Source organism: Podarcis cretensis (assembly GCF_951804945.1).
Source record: "Podarcis cretensis genome assembly, chromosome: 1".
Lineage (NCBI taxonomy): Eukaryota > Metazoa > Chordata > Lepidosauria > Squamata > Lacertidae > Podarcis > Podarcis cretensis.
Window position 1 is genome coordinate 129,188,213 of NC_137170.1, and position 18,638 is coordinate 129,206,850.

The following is an 18,638-nucleotide window of genomic DNA, read 5'->3' on the forward strand; positions in this document are numbered from 1 at the left end:
CCCCGCGACGGGGTGAGCTCCCATTGTTCAGTCCCTGCTCCTGCCAACCTAGCAGTTCAAAAGCACGTCAAAGTGCAAGTAGATAAATAGGTACCCCTCCAGCGGGAAGGTAAACGGCATTTCCGTGCGCTGCTCTGGTTTGCCAGAAGCGGCTTAGTCATGATGGCCACATGACCCGGAAGCATAGCTGTCAACGTTTCCCTTTATTTAAGGGAAATTCCCTTATTCCGAATAGGATTCCTCACAAGAAAAAGGAAAAGTTGACAGCTATGCCTGGAAGCTGTACGCCAGCTCCCTCAGCCAGTAAAGCGAGATGAGCGCAGCAACCCCAGAGTCGTCCGTGACTGGACCTAATGGTCAGGGTTCCCTTTACCTTTTAAGCATGTACAGTGATACCTCAGGTTAAGTACTTAATTCGTTCTGGAGGTCCATTCTTAACCTGAAACTGTTCTTAACCTGAAGCGCCACTTTAGCTAATGGGGCCTCCTGCTGCCGGAGCACGATTTCTGTTCTCATCCTGAAGCAAAGTTCTTAACCGGAAGCACTATTTCTGGGTTAGCAGAGTCTGTAACCTGAAGCTATGTGACCTGAAGCGTATGTAACCCGAGGTACCACTGTATAGGAGTGCAGCCTCAACTAGTAAAATTCTTCTGTTTGGGGAGATAGCAGCTCTCCCAAAACGTTTCCAAATTCTGGTTTTGTTTTGAAGACACAGGGGCAAAGCGACCTCTTTCTGTTTCCCCAGGGGTCAATTTGAACTTGGGTATGCACTGCTGAGCGTGAGAGAGCAAACATCGAGTTTACCCACTGAACCCCGTGGGGCTTCAGTTTTTGAGCAAAGACGTGGGTAGGAATGGATCGGGCTACAAAGCTTTGCAACGCGCCCCGCGCGCGCCCACGTGGCTCGCGAGAGGCAAAGCCGTCCGGGTCGCCCTCGGCTGGGTTGCAGCAGCTGATGGCGGGAACGCCGCAGCTGCTCGTGCGCGCGCCCTCCACGGGCTTCAACGGTTTCAACGGCTGCGGCGCGAGGGACGGGCCATCCAATCAGCGCCCCGCCAGCCGCCGCTTTGGCGGGAACTAGAGCGGTGGGGGAGCTGTGTGGAGAAACGACTCTTTGTTGCCTCCTTTTACCTCAAACTTTGCTTTAAAAAAAGGCCACTTTTAAAAACCGACCCCGGGGAGCCTGTGAGCTCGAGTCCCTTTCCTCAAGTAAATAATAAATGGGAAAGATCACTTACAATGCCGGATTTACTTATAAGGTTAACAAGCTATAGCTTAAGGCCCCACTCTCTTGGGCCTCTTAAAACATTTAAAGGAGGGGGAAAACTGGATGTACATTTCCAAAATATAAGATAAAATAAAATAAGACCTACAGTGTTTTGTGTTGTGTAGGCTCCTATTTGTTGTGTGCAAATGGCTTTAGATACCTATTAGGTCCTTAAATTACTATATAGCATATATTCAACACAAAAAACTGACAATTTGTTGTTGACAAAGGACAACTGGACATATAAAGGGCCCCATTACCTTCAGTAGCTTAGGGCCTCATCAAACCTAAATCCGGCCCTGATCATTTACCTCAGCCATGTAAAAAACAGGGCTTCCCCTGTGTCTTTCTACCGTGGTTTACACATTTTTCCTAATGGAGAGGGCTCAAAAATAATTTCCCCAATATTGTACTTTGTAATTCCTGTTTGTGGCCTAGAAAGGCTGCCCTGAGCTCTCTGCAGGAGAAGAACAGGATACAAATTGCATGTATTATTAATAATAGCTCACACGCAACTTTGAATTTGATGTTTGAATTGAACAATTAAGGAAGTGCTGTTAGGAAAATCTGAAGTAGATTATTTAACTAGTGTGTTCAAAAAAGACTTAAGGACGGTCCAACAAAAGTCATTTCCTTTCTGACTGATTTATTTTATTCAATATGTTAATAGTTCCAAATGGAGTCTCACACATGGCCAGCTCTGGAGAGACTGTTAGATAGTAATTTCACTACTTTTTCTCTCATGTCCCTTACATACTTTGGAAATGTGTGGAATAACTTGGGATTCTATAGAGTGAATGAGTTGGTTAAAGATATATTAAAAATTGTTTGTTTGTTTAAGAATGAATACAAGACCCACATGGTGAATAATAGAGTATGATAACCCTTAACTGAAACTATGCAACTAAAAATATCCACTAAAACATTAATATATCTTTCTTTGTGTTATCCATTGTTAGATTTCTACTGGGTAATGAACTGAATCCATTAAAATGGAAAGCAATCCATTTCCAGAAGCATCTTCCTCGTTGATCTTTGGAGATATTAAAAGACGTGTTGGGGGGAAGAAGAACGGATCTCTAAAAGCTGGGAAGCTGAATGCTTCTCTTGCATGTAAAATCAAAACTAAGATAAGAAGTGAGTGTCAACTAAAATTTTGATAATATATGTAACTCTCAGAAAAATAAAATACTTGTAGACCTCCTTAAGTAATAGCACTTTTAAAAATATCCAGTGTAATATGTCTACAAAAATACATTCATCCAAAATGAAAAAAGAGCCAATGTTTCATGAAACCTTTATTCAAATTATATTCAGCAATTTTGGGCCAGTCACACCGTCTTAGCATAATTATACCTTTTGTTTTTACTGGTTTTTATGTTGCTGTTTTTAAAAAAGATATTGTTTGTTGTTTTTATGTTGTACAGTACTTGGTGGTTTTAAAATATTAAGTGGTTTATAAATGCTTCTAAATAAATAAACCAGTAGCTTGTACAAATAAAATAGGATAAGATTAATAATGTTATGCATGTGGGCACAATGACCTTGAGGATCTGCCCCTCCCACTGCTACTCCTTACTGCCCTTTTCTTCATGGGCTGACAAGGGTGGCTTCCCCAAAAAGTGCATGGAACTGAAGGAGAGGAAGCTGGAAAAGTAGCATACAGTGGTACTTTGGTTCTCAAACTTAATCCATCCTGGAAATCTGTTCCAAAACCAAAGCATTCCAAAACCAAGGCGTGCTTTCCCATAGAAAGTAATGCAAAATGGACTTTTAAAAACAACCCCTAAAACAGCAGTTAAACATGAATTTTACTATCTAATGAGACCACTGAGCCATAAAATGAAAGCAATAAACAATGTACTGCAGTCACGCAGTCCATCAATCAGTAGCTGAACTGGGTTCCACACAGTCACAAAAACAAAAAAAAGCCACAAAAACACAAAATAAATAGCAAAAACAGACAGACCTCAGCATAACGCTCAAAATCAAAGCGTGGCACACAAATCAGAAGCGTAACACGCAAAACGGAGCATGTTCGGCTTCTGAAAAAAGTTTGCAAATCAGAACACTTACTTCCGGGTTGGCAGTGTCTGGGTTCCAAGTTGCTTGAGTCCCAAGGTGTTTGAGAACCAAGGTACCATTGCACTTCCCATTTCTTCCCTCTTTCAGCTCTATGTGGTTTTCAATCATGTAGATTGGCAGCTGACAGAAAATGGAGCAAGCAAGAGAGGAGAAGGAAACATGGAGGAGGTTAGGAGATTGGCCACCAGAGTGGCTGGTGTTCCTCAAAGGTTCAGTTTCACTCAGGGACCCCAAATGGTTGGCATCCCCTGTGATATTACTGTCTCTCAGACTGTATTCCCACCGCTGCTTATTGTGTACTCACAGTTTCCAATGCTAGGTTTCTAATACGTGTGCACATATCCTAAATGCATTGCTTCTCAAACCAGCTTCACACTGAGTGGATTTCTTAAGCCATTTCTAAGTTGTCTCTAGTTGTGAACATCTCCGCACAGGGTAAAGACAACCTGTTATGTACTGAAGTTCTCACCCTGGGTCAGCAGGGGGATACTGTAGATAGTTTTCACTCAGGTCCACATATGCAAATAAGGGATTGAAAGTGACGTTCAGTGATTGGATAGTTACAGAAGATGGTTACTGTTGCGTTGTGGCGCTCTATATAAGCAGGTTGGCTGAACCCTTCAGTTCAGTTCTGTTCTGGCCTGTGAACAAACAAGAGCTGTTTGAAGAATTGCTGTGTCGTCTGATATGTTCACCCACAACTTAACACAACTCTTGTCCATCAACATCCCGATATGTACACAAACATAAACAAATCTAACCTTGCTGATGTGAACAGCTAGTGAGGAAAGCACTGTGAAATGCAGGGGGGGCGGACAACCGCCGTGCTTTAAGGCAAGGCCATTTTCAGTATGATATACTGTAGAATTTAATTCATTATCAAATCCTGATAATAAATATTCCCTTATCCCGTACTACTCCTTCAATTATCACTCAGTAATATAGTATATAGGGGTGGTGCTTGCATTCTGACTTGTTAGAAATTATAGAAAGCAATTTTCTAGAAATTAGAAAATATGGTTAGGCAAGATTACAAGAACTATACACAAGAAAAGAGCACAATCTTTGTCATTCAAGCATTTTAATTAGAAAATTGTAATTGTTTAACTGCAGTCTTCAATATGCTTACTCAGATGTAAGTTGCTTTGAATGCAATAGAATTCACTCCTATGTAAGTGTAAGCCCAACAAGTAGTCCTGTCCAACAACATTTGGGGGGCATCATATTAGCTACCCCAAGTATATAGGCCTGAAGGATTTTATTTGTTTTTTACTATATTTGAATATGTGATATTTAAAGGTTTTAAATAAATAAATACAATTCCTCGCAATTAATTTTTAATAGTGAAGAAACATATGTTTTGGCACCTCCAAATTAATTTTTTGTGTAGAGTGCAAGAGTATTAGCAATATCAGTATTTATTTGTAAGTCTTCTGTATAACTATTCCATGGTTGTGGATATGAGTCTGGATGCAGGTTTAAAATAAATACAAAACAATTTTTTTAAACATACAGAAATAGAATAGATACATATTTTAAACACACTCATACATAGCTGTTTTTTAAAATCCCAAATTATTTCATATTTTTATTTTATGCAGGCAACTCGTCACTTTTTAAGATTTCTTTGAAACACAATAATAAAGCTCTGGCCATGGCCCTCAGCACAGAGAAAGAAAATTCTAGGAAGCTAAAAAATGAAAAGCTCTTATTACAGAAAGAAGTGGATGAGCTGCATTTGCAGAATGTCTTACTGCGCCAAAAGCTGAATTGCCTGGTATGTTCTGAAAAATACTGTTTGCGCTAGTACATTATTCATATATTGTGAAAATAAAACTTATGGGGAAGGGATTCAGCTATGAGTCCCAGGGCATCCCCACAATCATCATACTCCCCAAATTGGCTGGGGATGGGTCAGGTTGGAATAACCCCCAGAAGAGTGCATGTGGGAGGAGAGGGAATGCTTGCGTAGCATCCATCTGTTTCAAAGATCCTGTTCAGTGGGATTTTGATAAGCATTATGATGCAAATGATATAACATAATGGGAATTACATCAGCGGTATGTGTAGCCTTTTTAGGCCTTTTTCACGGGTGGAAAGAGCATTGCGCCCCGGGGGGAGGGAAGAAGGAGTCAACAGAGACACCGAAGGGTTAAACCAGAGAAAGAGCTGTTTATTCTACCTTCCTGGCTGGTAGAAGGAGCTTTGCATGATCATTTACAGCAAGCACAAGTTTTTACAGTCATTGCACCCAGCATATATTCCCTCCAGGCCCCTTGCCCCCCTTCTCCACCTCCTCAGGAGCCCTGCCTCATGAGCTTCCTCTGAGCATGAACAGAAACTCCTGTCTTGGGACTCCTGGTGCCCTTCCCAGGAAGAAAGGGGGTTGAGAAGCCTGCGTGCCAGCATGTCCAAGATTTGTTGCAACTGGGTGAGATAAGACTCAGTTCTCATGCCTGCTTCTGCTTGGCATTGACAGAGCCATTCATTAGCTTTTGAAGCTTTCTTCCACTGATAAAAAGAACACTTTGCTTATGCAGCAGCATCTTGTGAGAAAATGTGAGAAAAGCTGAAGCTGTGGATTTTAGAAGAGAGAAAGGGGAAATTTGGTTTTGAGACCTGGTGGGGGGGGTGACTACACAGACCTAGGTGGGGTCACCTGTCCTCACCTCCTTCAGTATGCACATGGGCATAGCCAGGATTTTGCAAGAGGCGGGCTGAACTGAGCTATCTGCAACATGATTGATCAATTAGTTAACTATTTTTATTTATTTACTTGATTTATGAGGGGGGGTAGCTGCCCCCCAGCCTCCCCCCCCCCACCAGCTACAGTATGTCCATGAGTATACATGTATCTTCCCTGTTATATCAGGGCAAAATGTTTCTTATCTCTTGGTCACACTCAGACCCTGTGTGTGCATGCATGCCCAGCAACTGGAGCTATGCACCCAAAGTTTCTTTTAAACCATGAACAATCACACAATCAGCCATTTGGGTAACACATTTTCTTCATCAGGTAAACATTGATATACTGCTGAACCTTAATCTCTTCTGTATAAGGTACATTGCTTTATGTGTAAAACAGCAGAGGGGGAAATGCTACTGGCTGGAGCGGGAGAAGGTTTTACAATATATATTTTATAAAAATCTTTTGATGTTTTCTTGTTTTTAGATAAATTTCATCTCTTTAATCCCAAATAAAATATATTAATTTCTCAAAACTGTCTCTTTCTTTCCTCCAGAAAGATAAATCCTTTTTATCATTGTTTTTCTCTAACTTTCTAACTGCGTTAAATAAAAGTTTTGATTATGTTTATATTTAATTTTTTTGTATGCAGAATAAAATTCTCATAGAACTGGAAGCATTCGTGAATAATAACATTTCAACTGCAATTGAAATGAGCACTCTTTCAGAGGTATGCTGCTTTGTGACGCTTATTATCATAGGGTGAAGAGGGAATTGCTACTGTATGCCTTCATGTTTTGAAAATCAGTATAAAAACTGATTTGGTGATCAATATTCCTTTGGTTTTTCAGAAGTTAGCTGTGGATTTACTTTTGAGGTTTGATTAAAGTACAGGTACAGCAGGACAAACATGTTGATCAAAACAATGGAAATCCAATTGTATTGTTGATATATTTATATAGATTTAAACATACAACTAGATGACTTCAACTAACATAATACACAATATTGCTGTACTGTACTTTCTAGCAGTAAAATGATACCCATGTACAAAATCAATGGTTTATTAATAAACTTTTTCTGTTATAAATGCTCAATATGTGCACAAGAAGAGTGGCATTTCAATGAAATAACTACATTATGGGAGCAAATATTTTCTTAATCTGCGTATTTGTGCTTTATACATATATTCCTAGTTTACAGCTGCTAATCTTTACACTTTACATTACTGTATTAAAATTGTTCTCATTGAAATAGTTTAACACTCGAAATCTTAATATATTGGTATGGGTGCAATTCTATACCCACAAAACTGGGAGCAAACCCCCTTCAACCGGGAATTATTTCTCTATAGACATACTGTACATAAAATTTCTCTTTAAGTGTTCTGAGCATTTTCCTCTTTTTAAACAGCATATTCAAAAACCCTTAGCAATGGAAAAACACCACTGCAACAGTTCTGGTCAAAAGCCTGAGATTTCTGATCAACCAATTAGGTAATATTTAAATTGATTTATTAATCTAGATGGAAATCAAAATGTGAACCTTAAATAAAACCTGCCAAAAAATTGTATCGATCAGGGCTACAGTCCCACAGGTTCCTAAGGGATGCTTTAAATAAGACTTTAAAGTTTAGTTTAGTTTTTGTACTTATAAATAAAAAGAACTAGATACAGTATAATTAAACACAATTCATTCATAGTGTCAGGCATAAACTGTGTTTTAGGCTGCAATCATATGTACAGTTTGACTGCTTGAGGGTGCAACTCTATACTCACACCCAGAAGTAAAGTCCATTAATGTCAGCAGGATTTACTTTTGAGTAGACATCTACTGTATAGGATTGCATAGCTAATCCTGCTGAGGTTAACAGGATTTAACTAGTATACATGCAGGATTATAGTCTTTCCTGGAAAAATACATGACAAAGACTCTGATCTTTTATTAACTGACATTTATGTGTATTTTGCCAACAAAAACATAATTTATACCTATACATGGTAATTGTTTGCAGGCTATTAGGAATAGCAATTTATGCCTTAGGTTAAGGTAGTTTACAGTAGTACATTTGCTAGCAGTTTTTCTCCTTAGATGTAATCTCATACACTTCTGTTTTACACTAGATCTTGTTTCCTACTTATTTTTTGGGTTTTTATAACACAGAATGTGATTCATTACTGTATTAGATTACAAATCTGTGCATTGTTATCTGGTAGTGTCCCACTGAACAAAGTGAAGTTTACTTATGAGTTAAATGCTGAAGTGAATCCCATTTTATTAACTTTCATAAAAATTGTTCTTTCAGAACTATCAGGCAACATGTGAGCACTCAGACTGAAGAACATGATGGAAATCAGCAAAATAACATATCAGTCTGTGTACCTGATGATCTTGTTACATCAAAGGAAACTGCAGCAGATCAAATCAATGCAGAATTATTTGTGTCTGAAAAAAACATATCAAAATCAAGTGAAACAAATAAAATAGAAACAGTAATTATCGCAAATAAATTTACAAAAGGTATTGAGGCATCTAATCATAAGCCTGCATTTTTATTAAAGCTTATATGTTTAATCAGGGCTTGTGTTTTAAAAATGAGTTCAAATTCATAAATGTTTTATGCCAGGCAGAAGACCAGCTGCCTAAGAACCTTGGCAGAATGTTTTTCTCCTAGACAAAGGGGCCCCCTGATTTATAGCAGAAAACAATTCTCAAAGTCGTAAAAAGGGAATTACAGGCTGACAGCCAAGGTTACACTGACCCTACAAATTAAGGGTTGATAAATAGTAAAATGAGCCATATCTTCTTCCTAAGGTTAAAAAGGTCAAGAGCAGTGAAAAAGCAACTGGTCTGGCTGGCAGAAACAGAACAGAACATTTCTAAAGCTGTTTCTTTCTTAAACTAAGATCCTTTTAAGATTTCTTTTCCTTTTAAAAGGTTATTTATGTATTAAATATATTAGCTTAAATATAATTATGCAAAGGATTTAAGAAATGCTAGATTCTTATTTCATATAGTTGTAAGAGTTGTAACTATCCTGAAATTAAGTCAGCCACCAGCCCAACCTCCTGTCAGACAGGAGACGCCATCAAGCACTCCTGATATATGGTTGTCAGGCCTTTTGTTTGGAAACCTTCAGATGAAGGAGATCTCTCAATGTTGATGTGAACTCAAAATCCTTGACATATGTTTAAGATAAAAATTCAAGATTAATCATCTGTTTTGGAAGGCAATAGGGCAAGGAGGGCAAGAGGTGAGCTGGTAATTAAGATTCCTTGTTGAGACACATGTAAGATATATTACTACTTATTTGTCATTTATAGATAGAAGAATATATAGCTTTTTGATTTCCATAAAAGGGCGAGAGGAAATGGGTGTATCTTTTGTGATTGGTTCTAGCAAACAGCCAATAGGAATTTCAACCAGGCTGATTGGACAGAGGCAGCCACAGGAGGAGCAAGGGGGCTGGATTAAGGAAATATAAGTGCTGGCCAGAATGGCAGGAGGCCAGGCCAGAGCTTGGTAACCATATACCACTGTGCCTCATATTTATTTGTCTGACAAATAAATAATTATTTTAATTTCTCTATTGCTGCGTTGAATATTTCATTCCAGCTAAGCGTTAACCACAAGCAGGGTGCTACAGTATACAGCATATTTTATTGCATTCACTTAATTTTAATGGGTCCTTTCTCCCTACCAAATGTTGCAGAAAGAAAGAGTCTCAATATAGGACTTTTAAAATATAAATTGTCAGCAGGAGAGGTTTGGATTGTGACCCCGGCATGGTGGGTAGATGTCTTCAGCCCTTTCCCTTCATTGTAGTTCTTGTCTATATTGGATCTCTAGTACATGCAATTTGTAAAGGAAAAATACACCCACTGGAGGAATTTCACCCCAGTGCATATTGCATCAGGTCCACAGAAGGGGATAAAGGACTAAAGCCCCTTACTTCCCACTCCATGCCTGTGTCTTGATTCAGATTGCGGGGAGGGGGTGTTTCATGCTGGCAATCTATGTTTATAAAATCAGGGACAATAGAGCTAGATATATGATTCATGTCTCGTTCGAATCTTAGACAATAAATGAACATTTATGTTGGGACACACCAACACAGAAATGCATAATGTTATTCCAAATTTTTTTTCATTATATTTTTAAAAATTAGGCACATAAGATGCTTTTATGTAAGCTATTTAAAACACTATAGTAGGTTACAGACCAATTTGAATAAAATAGCTCCAGTATCAATAGGTTTGTTCAGGTCTCCCATCTGATATTGATAAAAACACTGTTAACAGTTTCAGTTAAACAGATGCATGTTGTTGATATATAAATTGTTACTAATAATGGGTGGGATTTCCCTGACAAACCCTGTCAGCTGAAGCCCTGCTTTCCCTTCTCCTTGCGTGCCCCCTACATGCTTCTCCCCAAATGGCTCTTGGGTGTCTGGAGATCCATCAGAACAGCACAGCTGTAGGCAAGGGGAGAATGTTCCATCTGGCAAGCTGAAATTGTTTTTGAAGATTAAAATAAAGCATGTTCCAAATGGGAAAAAAACCCTTTCCTGTTTATGCAATGTAAATGAACCTGGTTTTGCTTTGTTTGCAGAAAATACATCATGTATGGATCGGATGTCTAGTAGGACCTTTAAGCTGAATCTGGATAATACATCTTCTGTAGAAAAATATGAAAGACAATCAAAAGCACACAATAGTCCTTTTCTAATCCAAAGATATGTGACTGAACGGAAGAAACGAGGACTGTCCTGCACATCGAATATTCAGTCTACTATAAACAATTTTGAGAGTAAAACAGAGCAAAATAGCATATTGCATTGTGACACCGACAAAGTCCACACTATTGGTCAGATGGCCCCAAAAGATGTTTCATGCACTAAATCATCTCAACCTAGAAAGGAGTCTGATCACATCGATAAACTATGTTTTATAAATGGTAAAAAGCCAGAAGAAACTGTATATGATGCTGACATGGAATTGACTGCTAGTGAACTAGGTGAGATACTCTTAATTAAATCAAAAGCCAAGGTTGAGAACGCTAAAATAGTAAAAACTGATAAAATTTCAGCAACTTTGAGAAAAGTGAAAACGAAAAGTACAGAAAAACAGATTGAGGATAAATATAACATTAAACCTGAAAAATGTAACAAGAAAGTTCCTAGTAATGCAAAAGTTAAAGATATTGATATTGTTGAATCTAAAAATGTTCTACCACCAGAAAAAGGATTGTTTCAAATGAGAAATGATGAGAAAATGAAACTGAAGAACACCAATAAACTTGGAGAAGATTTCAAGAACAGTAACAAGAATGACAGACAGGTGCATCCCCTGAGACTTGTAGACTTACAGCAAACAACTCATGTTTTAGAAAAAGAAAAAATGAAAGATACAATTTTCAAAACAGCTCAGAATTCAGACAGCCAGGTCCCAGAACATGATTTTAACGTACCTAGCGGTAAAGTACCATTAGAAGGTTATTCTATTGAAAGCTTGCCACCAGTACAAAGCTGTGTGGTTTCAATACAGGATTTAGACATAAATGAGTCCTATCCTGTTGTTTCCAAAATAAAAAAATCACATTACAGTGAAATGGAAAATGGGCAGTATTTGAAAGGGCCTAGATCAAAAGTATGCAATTCTAATAGCCAGACTATACAAGATGAAAAGACTGGTATAAAAAGTGGCTTTAATAAGAGAGAAGTGTCTTCCAATTTTGGAACAACAACAGAGAGATCTGCTCATGCTTTAGGTATTCCTAAAACAGATCAAATTAATGAAGAATTTTCACATGGTGATAAAAGAAGAATTTTTGCAAAAGCTGGTAGGAAGACATACATTATATACCCAAGCTCTCAGAAAAAAACTTCTGTGAAACAAAAATTACATGATGAAAATGTGTATACTGAGAATATACATGAAGGAAATGAAAACATTCAGAGAAATTCCAATGTTCAGCATGTTACAATTTCACGTTACCTAAAGAAAGCAGCTGAATGTTGTGTTGAAACATCCAAAGAAAGGGTAGATTCTACACCAAACCCAAGCAAGAAGACCTATAGTCTTTGTTCATGTGATCAAGGTAAAAGTGTAGAGAAAGTAATTTCTAACAATACTGAAATAGCTACTGAGTTCCATAAAATTCCAAAAAACATTCCAGTTCTGAAAAACCCTGAAATATTGCAATTCTCAAGAATTTACCAAGAAAATTACTATGCTTCCACAGAGAATGTGAACATAATTTGTGAAGAGTCTTGCAGCAAAAGACCAGTATCAAACTTTGGTATGTGTAGCTTTACTTTGGATATTAGGAAACGCACTCTAGGTATTAGTCTGACTCTGTCAATTTCTGGCCCTGTTCCCCAATTTAATTGGGTGGGTATTGTGATTTTAATAATACTTGATTTGAATTCTTCCGATATACATCCCTGTATGAAAAAAACTAGAATATATGCAATTGAATAGGCCTGGACCATAGCCATTATGGATCAGGTAGTGAGCTCTGGGTGATTAGGAATCATGTACTATGCTCTGGTTAGTATCTGGAAGCGCATGTAGCACTAACTGCTTTTCTGGTATGAAGTGATGCTTATATGCCCATCAGTGGTATCCTACAGGGGTATACAAAAACTTTTGAGCTATATTTAAAAATCTAATGATTGTTGCCTCATATTCATGGCCTTCTAGCCCACTTCGTATATCCGATAAAGTGAGCTATAATAGTCCGTGCACATTTATGCCATACAATAAACTTGTTAATGGGTGGTTCCCTAGACCTGATAACAGAAAGCTGACTGCTCTTTTTGGGGTTACACTTCCTCTGAAGGAGAAGATATGTAGGTTGGGGGTGCTTCTGGATCTATTGCTGTTCTTTGAAGCTCAAGTGACCTCAGGAGCATTGAGTGCCTTCCATCAGCTTCGATAGGTGGCCCAGTTACACCACTATATGGAGAAGGATAGCCTAAATTCTGTTGTCTATGCTCTAGTAACCTCTAGCTTAGATTACTGCAATAGGTTATACGTGGGACTGCCTTTGAAGATGATTTTGAAACTGCAGCTGATTCAATGGCCAGGTTGCTCACTGGAGCAAGACGGTTTCAGCACGTAACACCAATCCTTGTCTGATTTCACTGGATACTGGTTAGTTTCCAGGCCCAATTTAAAGTGCTGGTTTTGACCTATAAAGTCTTACACATATCAGGACCCTAATACCTCAAGGACCACCTCTCCCCTTAAGAACTGACCCAGACCTTGCAACTGTCATCTGAGGCCCTTCTTTGTATGCCCACCTCCATGAGAGGTCTGGAGGGTATCAACACAAGAACAGGCCTTTTCAGTGGTGGCTCCCCATTTGTACAATGCTCTCCCTAGGGAAGCTTGCCAATTTTTACATGTATTTAGACCAGGCAAAATGTTTTGTTTTTAATCATCTATGGCTTTTTTTAATTCATGGATGGGATGTTTTAGTGTACAGGGTTTTTGTTTTTTGTTTTTTAAAAAAGAAAGTGTTGGTTTGAATGTATGTATACGGGGCTTGCTTAAAATATTGTAAGTCATTTTAAGTTGCTGTGGCAAAAAATTAATCATAGAATTGTAGAGTTGGAAGAGACCCTGAGGATCATCTTGTCAAATCCCCTGCAATGCAGGAATATGCAGCTATCCCATACAGGGATCGAACCTGCAACCTTGGTGTTATCAGCACCATGCTGTAACCAACTAAGCTATCCAGTTGACTGATAAACAGTAATAATAATTAAAGGGAGACACAGTGGTTAAATATGGTGAACATGCACAACAGTTATGTGATTGATTGCAGCTCACAGGTATGTGTCCCTCCGTGTTCACAAATGCAACATCTCTTCACACTCTATATAAAGTTTGCCCTCCTTGTAATGAAACATTGTACTTCTATGCTACCAGTTGTATTGCCTGATGCAGTAGGTGAGGAAATAGCATTAAGACTTCTCACTTCAGCTATGTTTCAGTTGCTAAAACTGGGAATATTACAGCATCTACTTTTTACAAATCACAAAGTTCATTTCAAATACCATGGCTTACCCGGTAACTTGTGTTTGATTAATTAATTACAGTTTCATCCTACTGGTCTTCCAGAAATAGCTATGTTGCCCACCAATATTTTATCCTCACAACAATTCTGTGAGATAAATTAGTTTTAGGAGAGGGTGACTGTCCCAAAGCCACCAAGTATCATGGTTGAACAAAATCTGAACTCAAGTCTCCCCAATTTAAGTTTGGCATGCAATCAACCACACCACTGTGTCTCCAAAAATATATATTTAATTTTTTTTTCAAGTTTATTAACATTCCAGATATTTTTGCAATTAGTGATTCAATAATAGCTGTAATTTCAGGGCGTAAGCCTCTTCAAGAACTGACAAATATCAAAGCACCTTCCCTTCCAAAACCCAATAAAGACTTAGAAGAAAATTCCACATCACCTGTTAGACGCAGGCGAGCTACAGTTTGCTACAAAGAACCCAAAATCAACAGGTTAGTTTTTGACAGATGGTTTCTTTTTGTTTTGTTATATTTAAATATTTTTCAAAGTATGCTTGACACCTTATTCTGCAATTGGCATTTATCAAGCACATATTTTATGGAAACATACAGTTGTACAAGAAAGAATCCGAAAAGTGACCCAGAAACATTTTAGGAGAGTAGAATAATTACTTTGTGAGAGTTTATTGAAACAATTTCCATAATCATGACAGTTGAGACTAATAATACCTAAAATGTAGGTTTGATTTTAAGGAATAACACATACACAGAGAGACAAAGCTGCAACTCTTACTCAAACTAGTCTAATAGTGCAATCCTATCCTCACACTTCCTAGGACTTGGGACTCAGCTATACAACTGCAAATAAATAACGTTTTAAATATGTTGTACTGTAAAGTGGAATATACGAATGGGACACTAGATGGCAACAGTGAGCTATGCCAAATTCAAGGTATTTTTCAAAATATTTTTTTAAAAAGCATTTTCACAGCATTTTTTATGTGTGTGATTCCACCTAAGTCCCATTAAACCCATATTTTTGAGTAGACATGAAGGAGATGGATCTGTATTAGTCATTTCATTGCCTCATAAAAAGAAACATAGGTGCTGACATTTTGCAAGTGGAGCACGAGCACAATTAGTACACCTTTCTGGAATCACACAGCTGCTATGACTTTTCTAAATGTACACAGATTTTTGAGGAGCTTCTTGTGTTAATCTAAACTAATCTAGTATAGTGACTATATCACATAATTTCAAATACCCCATTAGAGAAAAAGTTCAAAACTAGCATCTCTCAATCAACTGCAGCTTATTACAAAATACAAGGAATTTACTTATGTATTTTTAGGGCTTCAAAGCGGGTGGGGATGGGGTTTTTTACTCCCAGGTAAGTAGAGTTAGGATTGCAGCCAAAGTGTTTTAATTGGAGGAATGGCTATTCTGTACAAATTCTTACACTAAGTAAAATTTATGAATGATGTTTGCCAGAAAAGCTCACCAGTTATATTCTCAGTGCCACTAGTGATTTAATTATTTTTGCCTTTCAGCAAATTGAGGAGAGGAGATAAATTCACAGATACAGAATTTCTTAATGCTCCAGTCTTCAAAGTCAGAAATAAACAAAGCTTTAAAAGTAAATCAAGATTACTCTAAAGAGGATATACAGAAAAGTGCCTACCAGTATGTTGTATCTACTTTTTAAACAAATTTTATTATTTCTTCTTTACTAAATTCCACTGACTCGATTTTTATTTGAACTAGATTGCTTTCTTCCACTCTCTTTTTAATCAGAATGAATGAGGTGAGCAAAAGTATATCTACACAGACAAAACTTTAGTGTTGATAGTTTATGTAAGTTTAAGCATTTCGTAGCATCTTTTGCGTAGCATATTCTACTTTAAAACTGTTGAATTAAAGTTTCCAAGTTTTGCACATAATGTAAAGTGAATACTGTATAATTATTTCAGAGGATAACAGAAGTTTTCCATTTTACTTGGGAAAGTAGTCTTTCTCACAGCCTGAACCAATTCTGAGTTACAGCTGTTGTGTCTTGTATGTAGAGGCCTATATAAAAACATGGGGTGACCAAATGACAAGTGAGGACAGGGTTCTTATACAAGATAAGGAAGGTTGGTCTAGAATAGATGCCTTCCCCTTGCTTGCTTCTAACAAGAAGAAAACCCTCTGCTACAGTTCCCTGCATTGATATGATTTTGATAGGAGTTTGGGATCTCTTCCTAAATGGATTTTGTCCTCCCCTTCTTACCATCTGTCTGCTCTCTCTTTATTGTACAAAAGCCTTGTGACCGCACCATGAGGTGAGTGTTCCTCATGAATTTTCCTTTGCACAAAAGCACTACTGCAAGAAGTAGAATCAGCTCCTGATGCCAAATCAAGCAGGCAGAGGATACTTTGTATAGACTGGGAACCCAAGCCTATTCCTGTGCATATGCAAGACTGAGCTGTTTATGCGAGGTTTAAATGTTCCTTTTTCAAGAAATGTGAAACCTACATTGACAGCAATGTACATTTTATATCCATTCAACGTTTCCCCTAGCATTAACAATATTTGGATATGGCACAACTAGCAAGAACACTTTTGGCTTGTCACAAAATATGTCCACCTTCCATGACAATGAGAAAATACTCAGAGAACCTTCTACCTGGAGAAATACTTAGCCACCGAAAAGTGTATAAATAAAATGTGACAATAATGGAGGAGCCAGGGTGGTCAATTTCATATTCTCTAATGTTGTCTTTACATTTAATTAACCCTGTTTTCTAATCATTCCTGTGATTCACTGTGCTTCCAATTAATTTGAAACATTATCTTAATATTAAGGGCTATCCCCATGTACCATAACAACAACAACAACAACGATATAAATAATAAAATCATCATCATCATCATGAAGTATAAATAATCCTGTATTCCTGTCCCCTACATAATAGCAGGTGCCACTAGGTAAAGGTAAAGGACCACTGACAGTTAAGTCCAATCGCAGACAACTCTGGGATTGTGGCGCTCATCTCGCTTTACAGGCTGAGGGAGCCGGCGTTCGTCCACAGACAGTTTTTCCAGGTCATGTGGTCAGCATGACTAAGCTGCTTCTGGCGCAACGGAACACCGAAACTAGAGCAGTGCACGGAAACGCTGTTTACCTTCCCGCTGGAGCGGTACCTATTTATCTGCTTGCACTTTTTGGCGTGCTTTTGAACTGCTAGGTTGGCAGGAGCTGGGACCAAGCAACGGGAGCTCACCCCGTCGCGAGGATTCAAACCGCCGACCTTCTGATTGGCAAGCCCAAGAGGCTCAGTGGTTTAGACCACAGTGCCACAAAAAAACAAAAACAAAAACAACAGAGGAATAAGAAGGCCAAAAAGTGTGCCTTAAGTGTCTCAAAATAACATGGGGATCAGGAGGAAAATGTTGTGCTTATCATACTGATGTTTCAGGCACTATGCAATAGGTGTTCATAACACACTTGTTTTCTGAGAAAGCTTTGCTTTTAATTTCCCCCAACCCAGGAACGCTCCCAGTGAGCTTTTTACCATGGGAAAAGCTGTGGCCTGCAGTGATTGAGCCAGTGCCCAACATGAATATACACATGGAAATGAATGGCTGTATGGCAGGAATGTTGTTTCTAGGTAGCCTGGGGGGCCTGAGCCCTGAGCCTTTTCTGCCAGACCCTAGATCTCCTGTCCCATTAAACTTATTTTAGAAAACAAAAAACTTTGATGGCAGGGCAGTTGGACACACTGGAAACCACATAGCTGGGGATACCCATCCATGCACCATCTTAATTTGTCCAGAGAAATATACAGTCCTGGGTGGAGTAGGGAAGAGATGTGTGTGAAAGTGGCTGAGAAACACAGAGAAGGCATGTTAAGAGGAGCAGCGCACATGTGATGAAGGGGTATAGCAAAACACAGTAACCAATAAATCAGCATAAACTAGTCCGAGAAATTGTAGAATTAAGGGGTCAGCCATATCACACTTGGGAGTGAGTATCATCACATGCGTTGCTCATGATCATACTGGTTTTAAAAAACTTAGTGTGGGTTGGCCTTCACTTAATATAATTTAAGTCTGTGGGTTTCATTGGGTCTACTGTAGGATGACAAAAGTTGAATATCACCCACTGTCTTGAAGACAGATGTTAAGAATACCATATCCCAGATAGAATTGCATGAGGCTTCTTGGATGGCTAAATTTATCACGCTATAATTTGGAGGAGGATTGGGGCATGCAACTAATTAGCAAGGAAGTGCCACGAAGCATGCGTTTATCCAGTGCTTTCCCCTCGTTACTGTGAAAAGGCAAAGACGATGTCGTCCCACATCCAGAGTTAAGGAGAAGGGTTGTTAGGAATTAAATTACAGGAAATTGAGCTTTTTCTTCCGAAACGAAGTGTTCTGCACCGGGTTAACTGGAAGATCGGGGATGCTATGGCTAAGCAGCGACCAAAAAACTTTTCCTCTGCAAGAAAAAAATGTCCTTACACGCCCCCCTCTAAGGAGGAAGGAGGAGGCTAGGGGTGAAGCCCTCAAAGCCACGCCT

General features: G+C 38.5%; 1 protein-coding gene across 6 annotated transcripts; it reads left to right on the forward strand.

Annotated features, from left to right (window-relative positions):
- Positions 1 to 1,075: 1,075 nt before the first annotated feature.
- Positions 1,076 to 16,014, forward strand: SGO2 (shugoshin 2). 6 transcript variants are annotated; one of them, XM_079977583.1, is made up of 9 exons: positions 1,076 to 1,209; positions 2,227 to 2,404; positions 4,954 to 5,129; positions 6,691 to 6,768; positions 7,452 to 7,534; positions 8,344 to 8,558; positions 10,650 to 12,338; positions 14,416 to 14,566; positions 15,625 to 16,014. In XM_079977583.1, exons 2-9 carry the CDS (start codon positions 2,260 to 2,262, stop codon positions 15,728 to 15,730), a joined length of 2,643 nt encoding a protein of 880 aa, XP_079833709.1. In that variant the 5' UTR covers positions 1,076 to 1,209; positions 2,227 to 2,259; the 3' UTR covers positions 15,731 to 16,014. The 6 variants fall into 6 exon arrangements, with proteins under 6 accessions (XP_079833709.1, XP_079833711.1, XP_079833713.1 ...); XM_079977585.1 differs by having other exon boundaries at positions 14,428 to 14,566; XM_079977587.1 differs by having other exon boundaries at positions 10,650 to 12,137.
- Positions 16,015 to 18,638: the final 2,624 nt, after the last annotated feature.

What these genes read in the sequence shown, in the direction of transcription:
- SGO2 (XM_079977583.1), top strand. Translation starts at nt 2,260, where the DNA reads ATGGAAAGCAATCCATTTCCAGAAGCATCTTCCTCGTTGATCTTTGGA. An exon ending in AAATGAGCACTCTTTCAGAG is followed by an intron (nt 6,769 to 7,451) that starts GTATGCTGCTTT and finishes CTTTTTAAACAG; the next exon opens with CATATTCAAAAACCCTTAGC. An exon ending in CGCAAATAAATTTACAAAAG is followed by an intron (nt 8,559 to 10,649) that starts GTATTGAGGCAT and finishes CTTTGTTTGCAG; the next exon opens with AAAATACATCATGTATGGAT.